This window comes from Sapajus apella, unplaced genomic scaffold (genome assembly GCF_009761245.1).
Source record: "Sapajus apella isolate SASKATOON/1434 unplaced genomic scaffold, GSC_monkey_1.0 scaffold2, whole genome shotgun sequence".
Lineage (NCBI taxonomy): Eukaryota > Metazoa > Chordata > Mammalia > Primates > Cebidae > Sapajus > Sapajus apella.
Window position 1 is genome coordinate 26,595,877 of NW_022436942.1, and position 20,370 is coordinate 26,616,246.

At 45.3% G+C, this 20,370-nt stretch overlaps 1 protein-coding gene across 6 annotated transcripts in view; it reads left to right on the top strand.

Moving 5' to 3' along the window:
* Positions 1-13,381: 13,381 nt before the first annotated feature.
* FMNL3 (formin like 3) overlaps positions 13,382-20,370 on the top strand; it is a 61,902-nt gene continuing 54,913 nt past the window's right edge. For 4 of the 6 annotated variants that reach the window (XM_032294224.1, XM_032294233.1, XM_032294253.1 and 1 more), the window contains exon 1: positions 13,382-13,791. In XM_032294224.1, the coding sequence (XP_032150115.1) occupies positions 13,666-13,791 (126 nt within the window). In that variant the 5' untranslated portion in view covers positions 13,382-13,665. The remainder of the gene's footprint in view (positions 13,792-20,370) is intronic. The other 2 variants (XM_032294260.1, XM_032294229.1) reach the window with 2 other exon arrangements.

The following is a 20,370-nucleotide window of genomic DNA, read 5'->3' on the forward strand; positions in this document are numbered from 1 at the left end:
AGTTCTTTATCCAGTCCTCTCTGCCCCCCTGCCACCTTTGCTGTAGATTGTTTGTGGTAGTGGTAGGTGCAGTTGTTTCAGATGTGCAGTCAAGCTTTGGAATTTAAGGATGCATAATTGGAAAAAAGGCAAATGATAAACACTCGTTCTGCAAAAATTTTTTTTTACATTAAAATATTTTTGTTCTTGTTGAGACTGGGACTCACTCACTCTATTACCCAGGTTAGAGTACAATGGCAGAATCATGGCTTACTGTAGCCTTGACATCCTGGGCTCAAGCTGTCATCCCACCTCAGCCTCCCAAGTAGCTGGGACTACAGGTGTGTACCACCACATCTGGCTAATTAAAAAAAAAAAAATTTGTAGAGACAGTGTCTCACTATGTTGCCTAGGCTGATCTCCAACTCCTGGGCTCAATCAATCCTGCCTTGATCTCCCGAAGTTCTGGGATTATAGGCATGAGCCACCATGTCCAGCCCCAAAACATTTTTATTACCCTCCAAAAAAATCTCTCCACTCATTAGCAGGGTTAATTTCCTTCTCTCTTTCTCTGTGACCCCAACAATTACTAATTTACTGTCTCTAGATTTGCCTATCCTGGACATGTCATACAATCAGAATCACATCATATGTAGCCTTTGGTATCTGACTTATTTAGCATAATATTTTAAAGTTCATCCACATTGTAGCATGTATTAGTACTTCATTCCTTTATTTATGTGTTTGTTTTTTTTGAGACAGAGTTTCACTCTGCCCACGCTGGAGTGCAGTGGCATGATCTCGGCTCACTGCAACCTCCGTCTCCCAGGTTCAAGTGATTCTCCTCCCTCAGCCTCCCGAGTAGCTGGGATTACAGGCACGCACCACCACACCCAGGTAATTTTGTATTTTTTTTTTAGTAGAGACGGAGTTTCACCATGTTGGCCAGGATGGTCTCGAACTCCTGACCTGAGATGATACACCCGCCTTAGCTTCCCAAAGTGTTGGGATTATAGGTGTAAGCCATTGCGTCCAGCCCACTTCGTTCCTTTTTATGGCTGAATCATATTCCATTGTATGACTATACTACATTTTGTTTGTCCATTCACATTAAATGTCCAGTGATCAGCATTTGGGTTGTTTCCACTTTTTGGCTATTATGCATAATGCTGCTGTAAGCATTCATGTACAAGTTTTTGTGTGGACATAACGCTTTCACTGATCTTGGATATATACCTAGGAGTAGAGTTGCTGGATCATATGGTAACTTTATTTTGAGACAGAGTCTCACTCTGTGGCCAAGGCTGGAGTGCAGTGATACGATCTTGGCTCACTGCAACTTCTGCTTCCCTGGTAGAAGCAATTCTCCTGCCTCAGCCTCCCAAGTAGTTTATCTGGGATTATAGACGCCTGCCACCGTGCCTGGCTAATTTTTTGTACTTTCAGTAGAGACGGGGTTTCACCATGTTGTCCAGTCTGGTCTCAAACTCCCAGGTGATATGCCCACCTTGGCCTCCCAAAATGCTGGGATTACAGGCATGATCCACTGCACCCAGCCATATGGTAACTTTAGATTTAACTTTTTAAGGAATTGCCAACCTGTTTTTCAAAGTGGCTGTACCATTATATGTTCTCGCCAGCAGTTTCTGTGGTCACTAATTTCTCTACATCCTTGCCAACATTCCTTATTACTGATGGTTTTGTTTATAGCTATCTTATTAGATATGAAGTGATTATTTCACTGTTCTTGCTTTCCATTTCCTCAATGACTAATGATGTTGAATATCTTATTGGCCATCCTATATCCGTAGAGAAATGTCAAGACTTTTGTTCATTTTTTTTTACTCGGGTTGTCTTTTTATTGTTGAGATGTTAAGAGTTCTTTATATATTCTGGATACTTACCAGATATATGGCTTGCAAATATTTTCTCCCATTCCATGGGCTGTTTTTTTGTTTTTTTTGTTTTTGAGATGGAGTCTCACTCTGTCATCCAGGCTGGAGTGCAGTGGCACAATCTTGGCTCACTGCAACCTCCGCCTCCTGGGTTCAAGTGATTCTCCTGCCCTCAGCCTCCTAAGTAGCTAGGATTACAGGTGTACACCACCACGCCCAGCTAATTTTTGTATTTGTAGTGGAGATGGGGTTTCACCATGTCGGTCAGGCTGGTCTCGAACACCTGACCTCCTGATCCACCCGCCTTGGCCTCCCAAAGTGCTGGGATTACAGGCGTGAGCCGCCGCACCTGGCCTCCATGGGCTGTTTTTAAATCCTTCTTAATGATTCTTTGAAGCAAGAACATTTTTAATGTTGATGAAATTCAATGTATCCATTTTCTTTGGTTGCTTGATAAAATCTGTTGCTTGAGCTTTATGTGTCATATCTAAGAATGTAACACATTTTAAATCAAATCATTTATATAGATAAGATCTCAAAAAAATTTTTTTGCCTTGGGATCCACACACTGTAAGACTGTCCCTGTCTCCCCATTACTGAGTTTTGTCTACTTTCAAAGGGAAAGAAATTAGACTACACCTTTTGAGATATCAAAGAATTTAAGGACATATTTACAGCCACTTGAGCACTAAGAAGGATGGAATTGCCATCAGCTGCAATTTTTCATACCCATGCTTCTATCAGATGGAAAAAGTAAAAGACTTGGAAGGCCAATGCCTCCCCTAAATGGGGGAAAGCATATTTCCTGAAATTAAAACTGTTTAGAGGTATTTTTTTTTTGGTCATTTTATGAGTTTTATTTACACTGATAAACATTTACTAATCATTTATCACAAATTAAATAGTAGAGCAAATTTCTAAACAATGTCCTAAAGATAATAAACATCTTTTGACTCTGCATACAAAATGCTGTACCCCAATTGTTCCCAGTCCCTGTTACTCTCTCAGCAGTAGAATTAGAAGCCACATTTGAGATGTTTTTTTAAACATGATCTTCAATTTTTTTAAACATGATCTTTTAGATTTCATCAAGAAGTTGAGACTATATTCTCTCCCCTTAAATGTGGGCAACCTGTGGCTGTTTCAATGAACAGACTACAGAGTAAGTGATGCAGTATGACTTCCATGGTTGTGTCATGAAAAGCTATTCAGACTTGCTCTTGGGACACTTCCTCTTAGAACCCAGCCACCACCTTGTGAGCCCAAGCCACTTGAAGAGGCCATCTTTAGGTGCTGTGATCTACAGTCTCAACTAACCCCAGCTTTTGAGTCATCCTAGCTCAGATGCTACACATGTGAATGAAGGAGACTCCAGCTGAGTCCAGTCATGAGTCTTTTCCAGCTGACACCCTGCTGTGCCCAGTCCAAATTCCTGTCACATAGAATCTATGAGCCAAATAAAATGGTTATTGTTTTATGCCACCAAGTTTGGGAGCAGTATAGATATTGAAACAGTGTTCTCTTTTTTTAAAAAATTCTATTTATTTTTAATTATAATAGGTTTTGGGGGAACAGGTGGTATTTGGTTACATGAGTAAGTTCTTTAGTAGTGACTTTGGAGCCGTACATCATCCAAGCAGTGTACGGCTGTACCCATTGTATCATTCTTCCGCCTTTGTGTCCTCAAAGCTTAGCTCCTACTTATGAGTGAGAACATAACAATGTTTGGTTTTCCATTCCTGAGTTACTTCACTTAGAATAATGGTCTCTAATTCCATTCAGGTTGCTGCAAATGCCATTATTGATTTCCTTTTTATGACTGAGTATTATTCCATGGTGTGTGTATATATATATATATATACACACACACACACACCACATTTTCTTCTTCCACTCATTGATCAATGGGCATTTGGGCTGGTTCCATATTTTTGAAATTGCAAATTGTGCTGCCATAAACATGCCCGTGCAAGTATCTTTTTCGTATAATGCCGCCTTTTCTTCTGGGTAGACACCCAGGAGTGCGTTTGCTGGATCAAATGATAGATCTACTTTTAGCTCTTCAAGGACTCTCCACACTGTTAAACCCCTTTAGGGTTTAAGTGATTCTCCTCCCTCAGCCTCCTGAGTAGCTGAGATTACAGGCACCATGCCTGGCTAATTTTTTTTGTTTTTTGTTTTGAGACAGAGTCTTGCTCTGTCGCCCAGGCTGGAGTGCAGTGGTGCAATCTTGGCTGACTGCAACCTCCACCTCCCAGGTTCAGGCAATTCTCCTTGCCTCAGCCTCCTGACCTTGAATAAACTGAATGATCCTTTTTCTCATCTGTAATGTAGTCATTGTTCCTACCTCCCAGGGCGATTACAAAGATTAAATGAGTTAATACATTATAAAACATCGTGAATACCATCTAGCATCTAATAGCCAGAAAATACTGTGAAGAAAACCCTTACAAATAGAGTTGAGGAAGACCTTAAAGAGAGGGTTTTCAGCCAGGCACGGTGGCTCAAGCCTGTAATCCCCGCACTTTGGGAGGCCGAGGCAGGTGGATCACGAGGTCAAGAGATCGAGACCATCCTGGCCAACATGGTGAAACCCCGTCTCTACTAAAAAAAAAATACAAAAAATTAGCTGGGCATGGTGGTGCGTGCCTGTAATCCCAGCTACTCAGGAGGCTGAGGCAGGAGAATTGCCTGAACCTGGGAGGCAGAGGTTGTGGTGAGCCGAGATCGCGCCATTGCACTCCAGCCTGGGTAACATGAGTAAAAACCCTGTCTCAAAAAAAAAAAAAAAAAAAAGGGTTTTCAGCCAGGCGAGGTGGCTTACACCTGTAATCCCAGCACTTTGGGAGGCTGAGGCGGGCAGATTACGAGGTCAGGAGTTCAAGACCAGACTGGCCGACATGGTGAAACCCTGTCTTTACTAAAAATACAAAAATTAGCCTGGTGTGGTTGTGGGCTCCCGTAATCCCAGCTACTCAGGAGGCTGAGGCAAGGAGAAACGGCATTGCTATTAAAAATACAAAAATAAGCTGGGCGTGGTGGTCTCAAAACTCCTAGGCTTAATTCATCCTCCCTCCTCAGCCTCCCAAAGTGCTGAGAGATTACAGGCATGGGCCACCACCTGTAATAATTTGCCAGGGCAAATTATTAAGTAAAACTGTTAAATATATGTGTTCCCACTTCTCCCACACCTTCCTAGGAAAGAGATGGGAAGAGGAGGTTTGTGTTTCTATATTTTTTTTTGAGATGGAGTCTCGCGCTGTCACCAAGCTTGAGTGCAATGGTGCAATCTCGGATCACTGCAACCTCTGCCTCCTGGGTTGAAGCGATTCTTCTGCCTCAGCCTCCTGAGTAGCTGGGAATACAGGAGTGCCACCACGCCCAGCATATTTTTGTATTTTTAATAGCAATACGGTTTCACCATGTTGGCCAGGATGGTCTGGATCTCCTGACCTCGTGATCCACCCACCTCGGCCTCCCAAAGTGCTGGGAGATGTGAGCCACCACACCCAGCTGAAGGTGTGTGTTTCTAAAGACTAGGAGCTACACCAGGCGGTAGGGACAACGTAGAAGCTTCTTTGATGGGTAGGACAGGAGTGGAGGCTGGAGTTTGAAAGCACTGTCAGTAAGGAGGGCGAAGCAGGTGACTTAAGAGAGATTCTGGGCTTCCCTAGAGGCTAAAGGTACGGCATCCTTATGCTGGCCTAAACTCTTCAGTCTTCTTTACTTACATACTTCTTATAAGAATCAGATGGCATGGAATTCTGAAACAAAGCCTGGGTTCAGAGCAAGGGATACCATTTACTTACTAGGTGGTCTTGTTCATATGACTTAAGTTTTTTAAATCTGCTTTCTCATCTATGAGGATAATGGTAGTATCTCCCTCCTATAGTGTTGTAAAGATCTAATTAGATAATGGATGTGAAAAAAAATTGAATATTGTAAAACACTATTAATAATACCAGTTGCCGGGAGCGGTGGCTAAAGTCTGTAATCCCAGCACTTTGGGAGGCCGAGGCGGGTGGATCACGAGGTCAAGAGATCAAGACCATCCTGGTCAACATGGTGAAACCCCTTCTCTACTAAAAATACAAAACATTAGCTGGGCATGGTGTCGCGTGCCTGTAATCCCAGCTACTCGGGATGCTGAGGCAGGAGAATTGCCTGAACCCAGGAGGCGGAGGTTGCAGTGAGCCGCGATAGCGCCATTGCACTCCAGCCTGGGTAATAAGAGTGAAACTCCATCTCAAAAAAAAAAAATAATAATAATAATACCAGTTACTTTTTTTTTTTTTGAGACCGAGTCTCACTCTATTGCCTAGGCTGGAGTGCAATGGCACAATCTCAGCTCACTGCAACTTTTGCCTCTTGGGTTCAAGTGATTCTCCTGCCTAAGCCTCCCAAGTAGCTGGGATTATAGGCACATGCCACTATACCTGGCTAATTTTTTTATTTTTAGTAGAGATGGAGTTTCACCATGTTGACCAGGCTGGTCTCAAATTGCTGGCCTCAAGCAATCTGCCTGTCTTGGCCTCTCAAAATGCTGGGATTACAGGCATGAGCCACCTTACCCAGCCCCACCAGTCAGCATTATTATGTAATAAGCAATGAAGTTTGGTTGATTGTTTCTCAGGTATATCTCCTTCCCCAACTTCTGTTCATCCCCCGCTCTGGTTTGGTTCGAGCTTCTATCTTCTCTTTGTCATTTCTGAAGACCCTCTATATTTTCAAATGCTCCTAAAGGAATCTTTCCACAGAGCTTAAAAACTTAAAAACTAAAAAAGCTTACTTAAAAACCGAACAGGTGAGGTGGCTCATGCCTGTAATCCCAGCACTTTGGAAGACCAAGGCAGGTAGATCATGAGGTCAGGAGTTCAAGACCAGCCTGGCCAACATGGTGAAACCCCATCTCTACTAAAAGTACAAAAAATTAGCCAGGCATGGTGGTAGGCACCTGTAATCCCAGTTAGTTGGGAGGCTGAGGCAGGGGAATTGCTTGAACCTGGGAGGTGGAGGTTGCAGTGAGCTGAGATCATACCACTGCACTCCAGCCTGAGTGACAGAGCAAGATGCTATCTCAAAAACAAACAAAAAACAACTGTCTAGGACACAGTACCATCTACAAAATAAAGGACAGACTCAACCAGGCATGGTGGCTTGTGCCTATAATCCCAACACTTTGGGAGGCTGAGGCAGGAGGATTATTCGAGCACAGGAACTCAAGACCAGCCTGGGCAGCATGGTGAAACCCCATCTCTACAAAAAAAAAATACAAAAATTATCTGGGCATGATGGCACACACCTGTAGTCACAGCTACTAGAAAAAAAAAAAAAGATAAACTTCTCAGCTTAGCACAAGGTTGTTGTTTTTTTTTTTTTTTTGGAGACAGAGTTTCCCCCTTGTTGCTCAGGCTGGAATGGCATGATCTCAGCTCACTGCAACCTCCACCTCCTGGGTTCAAGTGATTCTCTTGCCTCAGCGTCCTGAGTAGCTAGGATTACAAGAATGCGCCACCACACCTGGCTAATTTTGTAATTTTAGTAGAGACAGGGTTTCTCCATGTTGGTCAGGCTGGTCTGGAACTCCGGACCTCAGGTGACCTGCCCGCCTCACTCCCAACCTCAGGTGATTGCCTCCCAAGGTGTTGAGACGACAGGTGTTAGCTCCTGGCCAAGCCTTCTTTTTTTTTTTCAACTTGATTTGACCCGCATTTCTAGATTTATCTCCTCTCCTCCCACCACATACCCTACTCTTCAGCCTTACTGGATTTCTTACCATTGCTCAAACATTCCAAACTCTTTTATGGCACTTGATTTTCACCTGTATTGTTCCCCCTTCTGGAATGCCTTTTCTCCTTCCTGATCATCCTTCCTTCCATCGCCTTCTCATCACACTGTTCTCACTTTTCCATCTGGCACTTCTATTCGTCCTTAAGCCCTACTCCCCAGTTCTCTGGGTAGCACTTAGCACGCCCCTCTATTACAATACTTATCATACTGTTTTGTAAACATTAGTTTGAGAGGCTTTTTCCTGCTAGATTGTGAGGACGGGGAAGAAAGACAGCTATTCATAGCTGGATCTTCCTTAGTACCTGAAACAAAAGAGGTACTGTATATATATTTTTTAAATAAACAAATAAGCTCTACAGACCAGACATAACATAGACAAAAAATTAAATAGTTTTGGGAGGGCTGGGCAGGTGGATCACCTGAGGTCAGGAGTTGGAGACCAGCCTGGCCAGTATGGTGAAATCCTGGCTCTACTAAAAATACAAAAATTAGCCTGGTGTGATGGTACGTACCTGTAATCCCAGCTCCTGGGGAAGCTGAGGATGGAGAATCACTTTAATCAAGAGATGGAGGTTCCATGAGCCAAGATTGTGCCACTGCACTCCAGCCTGGGTGACAAGAGTGAGACTCTGTCTCAAAATAAAATAAACAGCACAGGCAGTAAAGGAACCAGGAGTTACATATCTACAAGTTCCAAATGAAAAGTAGAGAAAATGAGAGTCATGATCATTTGAATTTGAGAAAACTCCAGGATGGAATTTGAAAGTGAGTACCCACCAATATAATACCAGTGATCTTATGTGGTGCCTTCAAATTGGGTCCGTACTCCTCCTCCTCTCTACTTTGCCTCCCCTGCCCCAGACTTGGAGCTCTTTTGAAGTTGGGAGCAGGTCTCTTGTTCATCTTTGTATCTTGCATTCTTTATCTACTGGTATCTAGCCAGATGTTTTGCATATGATAAGCACCCAATACACCTAAAGATTGTATTAAGCCTGGGTGGGATTTGGATAGATGGAGTAGAAGGAAGAAAAAATCCAAATCAAGGATGTAGCAGGAATGTGTTAGTTTCCTGTTGCTTCTCTAACAAATTATCACAAACAGTGGCTAAAAAAACACAGATTTATGATTTTATAGTTCTAGAGATCAGAAGTCTGAAATTAGGTCTAACAGGGCTCAAATTAAAGTGTTGACAGGGCCATGTTTCTTATAGAGGATTGGGAGGAGAATCTGTTTCCCTGACTTTTTCATTTCCTAGAAGCTACTGCATCCCTTGACTCATGGCTCCACCTCACTCTGACCCCTGTTACTGTCATCACAGCCCCCTTCCTCATTTTGGCCTTTCCTCTTATAAGGACCCTTGTGATTACTTTGAGATCACCTGGAGAATCTTATCTCTAGATCTGTAAATTAATCACATCTGTAAAATCCCTGTTGCCACATAAGATTACATCTTCACAGGTTCTGGGGATTAGGACATGGACACTTTGGGAGCCATTATTCTGTCTAACACAAAGAGAAAACTTAGACATAAGAATGAGTAACTAATGTTTGGAGATGGACCTTTCCAGCTGAAGCAAAGGGTTGATTTGATTAGAAGACATTAGAGTTTGGAGATAACATAGACCCTTGAATACCAGAATAAGAAGTTTTAGTTTTATCTTATAGAAAGTAAGCATTTGAAGGTGGGTGAGCAGGGAGTTAACAATGAAAGCAGTAATCTAGCAGATCCCTAAAGACCCTAGAGTATATAAATCTGGTGGTTATGCTTGAGGCAAGCAAAAACAATTAAAAGGTGAGGGACCATGAGACCACACAAGGGTGAATACACTGCTGTTTGCTGTCCTATCAAGTTTCTTCTTTTTGCTAGATGTTCCTTGTGCATCCATGATAAATGTTGAATTATTTCCCCTCTTGAATTCTCAATTTTCTTCTAGTGGAAGTCTACAGTCTTGTTATAACCCCTCTGCTTAGAAGAGTTTGCCACAGTAGTTGGGAAGCATGTATTTAGGGTAAGAAGTGGGGAGGAAGAAAGGGGATAAGATGTGAATTCAGATTAATTTGTTCACTGATTAGAAGAGGCTGAGCTTCACAGGAAAGGATTTCAATGGTTTGAATAGAGAGGGACTCCACCTCTTGGTTGTAAACAACAGAAACCCAATTGCGAGTGAGTTAGAAAAAGAATTTACCAGCTTTAATAGTATCTATATGATGATGATTTCCAAATTTACATTGCCAAATTACATAAATTAATAAATAAGTAGAGCTGCTGTTTGTCGCAGGCATGGTGGCTTCAGGTTACTTTGCGGAGCTGGAGTGCTGGCCATGTTGGCTTCGAGGGCTTGCAGTCCCAATTGGGTTGCAATCACAATTAGACACATAACAAGTCTGGAAAACAAACTCATATATATCCAATTGCCTAGTGGATATCTTTACTTGGATGTCCAAAAGGCAAATCAAACTCAACATGGCCCAAACTTGTTCCTGACCTTCCCTTTCCAATTCCCCCTCACGAAACTACTCCTCCTATCATTTCCTCTTATTTTAATTAATGAAAACTCTACCATCTTCACTGCTCAATTCAAATACTTTGCAGTTATTTTTGATTCATCCTCCATATTGAAACTATCAAGAAATCTCTTTGGCTTTGCTTTCAAGTCTGTAAGGAATCTGATCATTTATTTCCACTGGTACAGCTACCACCCTGGTCCAAACTATCTCTCACCCAAATTATTGGACTAGCTTGCTAACTAGTCTCCCTGTATATACTTTTATTTGGTTTGTTTTCAGTGCAAGAGCCAGAGTGATTCTGTTATAAAACATGTTAGGTCCTATTAGTTCTCTGCTCAAAATCCTCCAATGTCCACCTATCCTTACTTAGAGAAAACCAGTCCTCACACAATAGCCTACAATATCCTACACAATATGGCTTCTGGTTACCTTTCTGAGTTCATCTTTCACGACTCTTTTCCTTGCTCATTGCACTCCAGCCACACTGACCTCTTTGCTGTTCTTCCAATACATCAGGCATAGTATGCACTTGCCATTCCCTTTGTCTGGATAATTCTTTCCTAGATATTCGCATAGCTTATTTCCTTACATCCTTCAGATCTTTACCCAAATGTTATCTTATTAATGAGTCCTCCCTTGATCATCCTATTTAAAATCTTCATTATGAGGGAGGGGAAGAAGGAGCCAATGCAATGTCTAGTCCCTATTGGAAAGAAGACGCTTTACAGCACATTTTGAGTAATTAGTGCCAGGGCTCACTGGGCCAACTGGTGGGGCATCAGCTTGTAATGGGTTCACAGTTAAAGCATTGCTGGGTCTCGCCTTTGCACAGTCAGAACCAGTTGACAGCACCGTTGTCCTCTTCACAGATGCAGCTCACTATTCTCTTGGTGATAGAAGGAGCTGTTAGGGTTTTCCCTGGTGCTTGAAGCTGCCCTTGGGAATAGTATAGTGTATGGGTCCAGTCCTATACATGGCTATCATGACCTCCCTCTCTAGCCCAGTCATCTGCTTGTCATCAGTAGGTTTACCACCTCCAGATGCCATGAAGCACACTGCAACCACCCCATTGGGACTGTAAGCCCTCAGGGCCTAGGCAGCTAGTGTTCTAGCTCTGAAAACTAACCTTGAAGCCATCATGCCTATGACAAGCAGCAGCTTTGTTTGTTTATTTGTTGAGACAGAGTCTCACTCTGTCACCCAGGCTAGAGTGGAGTGGCATGAATATGCTCACTACAGCCTCAACCTCCTAGGTTCAATTAATCCTCCTGCCTCAGCCTTTTTTTTTTTTTTTTTTTTTTTTGAGACAGAGTTTCACTCTTGTTACCCAGGCTGGAGTGCAATGGCGCGATCTCGGCTCACCGCAACCTCCGCCTCCTAGGTTCAGGCAATTCTCCTGCCTCAGCCTCCTGAGCAGCTGGGATTACAGGCACGCGCCACCATGCCCAGCTAATTTTTTGTACTTTTAGTAGAGACGGGGTTTCACCATGTTGACCAGGATGGTCTCGATCTCTTGACCTCGTGATCCACCCGCCTCGGCCTCCCAAAGTGCTGGGATTACAGGCGTGAGCCACCACGCCTGGCCATCAGCTTTTTAAGTAAGCAACTCTATTTAAAATCTTAATGCCTCTTCCATCTCTATCCCCTTTCAGTTTTATTTTGATTAACATTGATCACTACCATCTATACATTTTACTCATTTAGTTTATTGTCTTATTGTCTACTTCCCCTTCTACACAGATTGTGGATTCCAAGAAGACACATTTTGAGATGGAGTCTTGCTCTTGTTGCCCAGGCTGGCGAGATCTCGGCTCACGGCAACCTCCACCACCTGGGTTCAAACGATTCTCCTGCCTCAAGCAATTCTCCTGCCTCAGCCTCCTGAGTAGCTGGAATTACAGGCATGTGCCACTACGCCAGGCTAATTTTGTATTTTTAGTAGAGACGGGGTTTCTCTATGTTGGTCAGGCTGGTCTCGCACTCCTGACCTCAGGTGATCCACCCACCTTGGCCTCCCAAAGTGCCGGGAAGAATAAGCTTTTTAAAATAAATGTTTATTGAATAAATGAATGAAAAATCTAGGTGATAACTTCAGGTATGGTTAGATCCAGGTTCTTGGCATGTCTTTAGAATTTTGTCCTGTCTCATAGCTTTTCTCTCTTCTGCATTGGCTTCATTCTCAAGCAAGCTTGATGTGTTACAGGTGATGATAAGAAGGCCACCAGCGGATGCAGGTTTACATTCTAACAATTTTGCAGCATAAATGCAGAGAGAGGGTGCCTCTTTCCTGATTGTTCCAGAGAAAGCCCTGGATATATCATATAGTCTGGGCTTGGGTCAGGTGGCAATCCCCAAAACAGTGTCTAAGGGTAGAGGAGGAAAATGTTGTGACTGACTGGGCCTGGGTCATGGGGCCCTTTCGAGCCCGGGATAAAGTTCAGCTCCATTTAGACTGAGAACAGAGGAGAGGCGGTTTCCTAAAAGAAAATGGGATGCTATCACTAGAAGAAGATGGCGACTAGACAACAGATGTCCACTGCATCATCAACGACCCGCCCGCCAACTGAGCCTGGAACAGCGTTCTTCTGCCTCTCCATTGTCACACGCAGCCAGATGGGCCTCTGACCGTGTTTACGCTTCTCTCCTCCAAAATGCCTTTTCCCCTAGCTCTGTCGGGTAAGGGCTTCCTCATCCCTCAATGCCCGGTCCAAATGATCTCCCTTACCCCCCCCCTCTTAACAGATACTATCTCTCCCTCTTCTGAGTATCCTGCTTGTTTCTACTTCTCTAGTAGTTAGTTTTGTACGCCATGCCTTGTATAATATTTTACTTACTTGTAGACATCATGAATTCTTTGTGAAAAAGGGTAAGATCCATTCCCGGGGTGTCCAGGCCAGGGCCTCACGACCTCTGGACACCGCGGTGACTCGATGCCCGCTGGGGCCGCCAGGGTGCGCTCGGCGCCCAGCACGAGGCCGTCAAGGGCGGCAGGAGCCGTGATTGGCAGGCGCGGTCGTCAATCGGGGGCAGGCGGAGCGGGCCGGGCAGCCCAGGAGGCCTCTGGGCGGGAGGCGGGGCCTGCATGAATGGGGCGCGCGGTGAGCGGGCTGCAGTCGGCGCTCGCGGGGGAAGCCAGAGTTGCAGCGGGGAGTGGGTGGGAGGAAGCGAGGTGGGGGGGGGAAGGGAAAGAGTGCGGGGGGCGGGGAGGGGCAGCGCCCGGGCGGTGCGCCCAGCAAGGCGAGGCGGCGGGTGTAAGCGAGAGCCGGCCGCCTCTGTCCCCCTCGCTTCGGTGCGGCTGTCCGCGGCGCTGCCTCCGCCCTCGCCCTGCGCCGCCGCTAGCGGGACTCCAGGGAGCCCCCTGCGCCCCCGACGGGACCGAGGAGTCGGGACTTGGGGATCCGGCGCTGAGGGAGGAGCCTGGTCGGAGCTGCGAAGCCCAAGGCTCCGGGGCGTGGAGGTGGGGGGCTGAGGCCCCTGAGGGGGCCCCGCCGCGATGGGCAACCTGGAGAGCGCCGAGGGGAGCCCGGGAGAGCCGCCCTCTGTCCCGCTGCTGCTGCCGCCCGGCAAGATGCCGATGCCTGAGCCCTGTGAGCTGGAGGAAAGGTTCGCCCTGGTGCTGGTGAGAATTGAGCCCAGCCCCTTCCCCCGCCTACCGCCCCTCAGGTCTCTACGCCCCGGCTGGGACTTTGTGCTGGGCCCCCGTCCCGCCCACCCCCTCAGTCGGGGTCCCAAACGGATCCTGGCCTCCAGTGTCTTCCTAGAAACCTCTGAGCAGCCGCTGGCCGGCTGGAACAGCCCCGTCGGGGATCTCGGGACCGACGCCTCCACCCCTGGACGCTTAAGAGGAGGAGATCTCCCCAGCCCGGGACCGTCCCGGGAACCAGGCTTTTGCCTCCTCCTTCTCTTCCCACATCTGCGGCCCTTCTCCCGTCTCCCCTATTCCTCGCCAGACTCCCAGCCCCTAGCGTTCTTAGCCCGGAACCTCTCGCGGGATGGGGGGAATTCAGAAGCGCGGCTGGCTCGCTGCTCAGCAGGCTTCCCTTAGTGGGGACCCCACCTCTCCTGCGAACATGGAGGCTTCCCAGGGAGTGGGTCCCACTCCCAGCCCAGACCAGATGTTTGGGGGGAGAGGGAGATGCGGAGGGGGCTGACAGCTCCTGAAGGGGGTGAAATAAGGAGTGATGCCATTCTGCTTATTTTCAGAATGGCCTGCAGGCATCCTGCTAAGTTATGGTGGATTTGCCTAAAAGGCTGAACATGTGGATAAACCATTTCACCGGGGTATTTTTCCAAGTGAAACAATACACAAACCATCCCGCCTCCTCCCCTCCTTTTCATGTTAAGCCTTAGTGACTGGTTTGTGTTCTTTAGCCCGTGCTTTTTAGTCTTTTTGTAGGTTTCAAAATGGTCTGCATAAATAGGTTTTTACAGCTGACTCTGGGATTCTTCTTTAGTGTGGGAATTGAACGTTGATGTCAGTGGCTCTGTGAAGCGAGAGGTTCTGAGCTAGTATCACTGGGAAGGAGCCAGAGAATATGTTGGAGCTGAAAATGTTTTGCAGAGGGAAAACATTGGTAAACCGGGGGTTAATCTTTGAGAAACTCGGGGAAATAATTCTCAGTTCCCCAAAGAATTATCTAAGAAGCAGTAATAATTCTGGCGTTATTGTTGGTATGGCCTGAAGGGTCGACTCTGCCTTTGCCTCTGCCCAAGAGGAGGGGTAAGTTGTGGACTTAGCCTTATTGGATTTCATCTGCCTTGGAATAAGGAGATTAGATCTGTTGGCAACAGTGGAGCTGTCTAGAGATCTTGGCTTCTCCGATGGTAGAGAGCCTGACATCAGCCCACTGGCACCAGAGCTGGCTCAGAGAGGGTCCACAGTGTTCCAAGGGGAAGTGGTGTCTCTGGCACCTCTCTGCCTGCTAGCTCTGTGAAGGGCCGAAGGGATGTGGGCTACACATCCTGTGGCCCTCTGCATTTCCCCCAGCCTCCTGAGGGGGATCGGGTGAGTCAGTGATTACTAATGTGCTGTGACCATCTCACAGGCTGAGAAGGAGAGACTGGGACTTAGCGCCCTTGAGAACAAGAGCCCAACTGTTGAGGAAAAGAGTGGGAGGGGATCTGCACTCTGGTGAGGTTGTGACAACCCCCAGCAAGCTGACAGGAGTTAGCTATAGAAATTGGGGAGAAAGGGATGGGGTGAGGTGGATTGGATGGGAGGCTGCCTTAGATAGGAACTGCCCGGCCATTTTTTGTGAGAACTCAGAACCAGAGTCCATCATGTTCTCATTGACCCTTGGTTGGCCAGTTTGTTTAGTTAACAAACTAATCACTTAATATTCACAAAATGCCTGTGGTGTCCTAATTAACCAGGACACCAGAGCACTGGGAGAACCCAGGTCAAACGGGGGACTGGACCACCTACTTGCATGCCTTCCTTTCTGTGTAAAATTTTGATTTGTTTCCTCGTGTCTTTTGTTTTGGTCTAGTTTCTGTGTGCCTGAGCTGCTGCTGATGAAGGGTTGGAACAGGGCAGGCCGGGGCTAGTTAGTTGTCTCAGGAGACGAGGGGATTTCACCTCAATTTTGCAACACAGGGAAATCATCCCTTCTTGGGAATTTGAGTTCTTCTCTGGGGGCTTTTAAGTGTCCCGTGTGCCCGCTTTTCTGAAAGGTACCCTTTATACCATGTTTTGAGAACATGGCTGTGAGTTAGATGTTTGGCCCAGGTACAGGCTTAGGTGTATTTCCTGAACAGTCAGAAGCATAGTGTAGTAGAAAAAACAAGGACTCTGGCTTAGCAAGTATCTTAACATCTCTGAGCCTAGGACTTCTTCCTCATCTGTAAAATGGAGGTGATAATTCCTGTTCTGGTAGGATTGTGAGAATTAGGTGAGCCCCTGTATATAAGGTGTTTGAAACCCAGTAGGTACTCAATATAGACTAGCTTTTCTCTTTCTTTCTTTTCTTTTCTTTTCTTTTCTTTCATTTCTTTTTTTGAGATGGAGTCTTGCTCTGTTGCCCAGGCTGGAATGCAGTGGCACGATCTCAGCTCACTGCAACCCCTGCTTCCTGGGTTCAAGCAATTTTCCTGCATCAGCCTTCTGAGTAGCTGGGATCACAGGTGTATGCCACCACACCTGGCTAATTTTTGTATTTTTAACAGAGATGGGGTTTCACCATGTTGCCCAGGCTAGTCTCGAACTCCTGACCTCAGGTGCTAGGATTACAGGCATGAGCCACCGTGCTTGGCCAGATTAGCTTCTTTTTATTGATGGCATGAAACAGTCAGATAAGCTGTTCCTTTTTCACCTTTTTCTTTCCCAGATTCAGCTTCATTCTAATTGGTTTGGTTTTTGAAAAAGCTATTTGGGAGGTTTGTTGAGGTGACATAGTGGTGTCCTGGTTAGCATATGGACTTTCAAGTCAGAGTGGGTTCAAATACTGTTTCATCCACAGTCTTCAGTTAGAAGAGTGTTTGATCTCAAGCAAGCTACTTAATCTGAGTCCCAGTCTCCTCTTATATATGGGGATAATAATAGCATTTGCCACAGGAGGTTGTTGTGTGAATTTAATGAAATTGGAAGTCAAATACTTAGCAAAGTCTGGCATCTACTATATGTTTAGTAAATGGTAGCTTTTAAGTTTGTATCTCTCAGCAGTGAGTCACATCTGAGATCACTTGTGTTCCCAAAAATGGGTTTTAAAGCTTAGAAATCTGATAAAACCAATTACCCTGTTGTGCATACCCAGTCTCAGAATATGGCTGCTGCTGTTAACTGGAGGGCTTCCTCAGCTCCAGTGTATCTGTGGAAAAACCCCTGAAGAGTATCCTCAATGGGGAAGTTGTATCAGCGCTGAGTCAAGACCACAGGCTCCCAGCTTTCTGTTCCAGACACATGATCTGACCCATAGCCTGTCAGCCAAAGTTGAAGAGCCTGAGATGAGGGCTATGAGAAGATTCATTGATTCCAAGAATGCTAACCCAGCCCAGTGCCTTAATTCAGGGCTTTCCTACTGGTATGCTGCAGATGGGTTACAGGTGTGCTGGGATACTGATTTCCCCTTATTCCTAGGGGCAGGTAAAGTTCCCAGTCAGTACCCTCTGAATGGGATCAGCTTCTAATCCATGTACTGTACAAAGAGTATTATTTTCTAGATATGGCTTGATGTGAAAAAAGTTGTGGGGCTGCTGTGTTGCATTGCTTCTTGGCATCCTTCCTTACCCCTTATCTGAGCAGCAGTTCCCATTCCGTTGAGTATTGAGAAGTTTGAGTTGGGGCAATTAATGGAACTCCTCTTTATGAATACCAGAATGAGAGCCAATCTCTGGTCTGATACAGTCCTAGTCTGTGTTTTGGTCCACACTAGGTTACTACCCAAACTCAGTTGCTCAGAAGCTAGTACTGGATTTTCCCTGGAGAGGAGAGGCACATGGCTCTAAGGTCTTTGAAAGGATAGCTCTCTGTCTTTGTTGTGATTGCACCCTGATTTTTTTCTTTGTTGATTTACTACAGATTTGAAATGGAGTATAAAAGATCCAATGCCAGAAAAAGCCCTGCATCTCCCCCAGGAGGAGGCTTTCAGGGCAAGAGGGTAGGGTTGTGTGACAGGGGCTATCCCTGCTGCAGTTCCTTCTCTCACATTTCCCTGGTGATGACTAACAACTTGGGTCTGTAAGTGTAGCATTGATGTGGGAGCTAACCTGGCCTGAGTGCTAGTTGTCTAAGAAGCTTTGAGGGGCCTCCTTTGACACAGAAAGGGGCTGGGAAAAACTTGGTCTAAATATCAGGTTCCAAATCGCCATGGTGGAAATTTTTTTTCCTAGCCCTCGGGATTGTGGTGAATTAGTTCAGGCTGAAATAGAACTTGGGAGGGGGCAGGGAAAGGCCTTGGACAGCAGCTGGTCAGAGGAACCTTCTTCTTATTCAGGGACAGCACAGAGAAGACCCTAGGCCACAGAGGGAAGTCTTATTCACTTGACCTTCTGATATGACCCTGCCTTAGTCTGGGGGAAGCCTGTGTGTAGGGAAGGGACTGATGGAGTGGACTCTGTCATTTGGGAATGTTTTCATTGCCCAGAGGGAGATTCAGCTTTTTTTTTTTCCTCTTAAAGTAATACTTTATTCTCTAAAGAAAGTATATGAGGCAATTCAGAAAGAAGAAAATATTAAAGATTTAGGTTAAAGGAAAACACCCATATTTTTTCTAGTTTTTTACCAAATCCAAATATTTTCTCTAGTTCCTTTACCAAATTCAGCTGATGTGTTTTAAAACGTTTTTCTTCCTCTGCATAGAGTTTTATAAAATATTTTGATATTTGGTTTATTTATTTAAGACAGGGTCTCGCCGGGCGCGGTGGCTCAAGCCTGTAATCCCAGCACTTTGGGAAGCCGAGGCGGGTGGATCATGAGGTCAAGAGATTGAGACCATCCTGGTCAACATGGTGAAACCCCGTCTCTACTAAAAATACAAAAAATTAGCTGGGCATGGTGGCACGTGCCTGTAATCCCAGCTACTCAGGAGGCTGAGGCAGGAGAATTGCCTGAACCCAGGAGGCGGAGGTTGCGGTGAGCCGAGATCGTGCCATTGCACTCCAGCCTGGGTAATAAGAGCGAGACTCCGTCTCAAAAAAAAAAAAATTACATATTAGGACAGGGTCTCACTCTGTCACCCATGATGGAGTGCAGTGGCATGATCACGGCTCACTGTACCTCACTGCAGCCTTGAATTCCCAGGCTTGAGTGGTCCTCCTGCCTCAGCCTCCTGAATAGCTAGACCTCAGGCATGCGCCACCATGCCTGGCTAATTGTTTCATTTTTTGTAGAGATAGGGGTCTAGCTTTGTTGCTCACATTGGTTTCAAACTCCTAGGCTAAAGTGATTCTCCCACCTCAGTCACCCAAAGTATTGGGATTATAGGCATGAACCACCATGCCCTGCCTATATGTATATATAGTTTTTTATCCAGTTTTTTTTTTCTTTGCTTTTGTTATTTCATTAGTTTTCCCAGGCTAATATGTAATTTTTTTTTTTTGAGACAGGCTCATTCAGTCACCCAGACTAGAGAGCAGTGGTGCAGTCTCTGCAACCTCTGTTTCCTGGGTTCAAGCAAATCTCCTGCCTCAGCCTCCCAAGTAGCTGGGATTACAGGTGCGTGCCACCACACCTGGCTAATTTTTGTATTTTTAGTAGAGACAGGGTTTCACCATGTGGGCCAGGCTGGTCTGGAACCCCTGGTCTCAAGTGATCTGCCTATCTCTGCCTCCCAAAGAGCTGGGATTGCAGGCTAGAGCTAACGAGCCTGGCCTGTAAACATTTAAATCCTTATGTAATGGTCCATCAGGTGAATGTGCCTTTGTTTGCTTACTCATACATCTTTTCTGAGACATTTAGGTTTTTTGCTTCTGTTTGCCATCATAAGCGATGCTGTGATGAACATCTTGATGTACAAAGTCTTTTCGATATTTAGAGTTTTCCTTAGGATAGAAACTCAAAACTGAACTTGCTAGATTGTAGGATAAAAACTGTTTTTATTTCTAAATGGTTTTTAAAAGAAGGAATAATGTATACAAGTGTCTTTAAAGGGAGGAAAGAGGATTTAGAATAGCTTCTTTTCTCCTGATTATGCAAATAATACATGTTTATTAGGTAAATTTGGAACTTACTGAAAAGTATAAAGAAGATAATTAATAAAACCTGTAATCCCACCATCTACTATTAACACTTCGATGTACATGCATATATATATGTTTTTTAACAATTGGGATCATACTGTGTATATTGTTTTGTAAACTGATTTTTCATTTACTGTTATAAGCATTTTCTCATTTGCTTATATATTCTTCAGTATCATGATTTCTTTTTTTTTTTTTTTTTTCTTTTTTTGAGACAGAGTCTCACTGTTGCCCAGGCTGGAGCGGAGTGGCGGAATCTCAGCTCACTGCAACCTCTACCTCCCAGGTTCAAGTGGTTTTCCTGCCTCAGCCTCCCAAGTAGCTGGGATTACAGGCACCTACTACCACTTCTGGCTAATTTTTTGTATTTTTAGTAGAGACGGGGTTTCACCATGTTAGCCAGGCTGGTCTCAAACTCCTGACCTTAGGTGATCCACTGCCTCGGCTTCCCAAAGTGCTGGGATTACAAGCGTGAGCCATGGTGCCTGGCCCAGTATCATGATTTCATTACTGCCTGGTACTC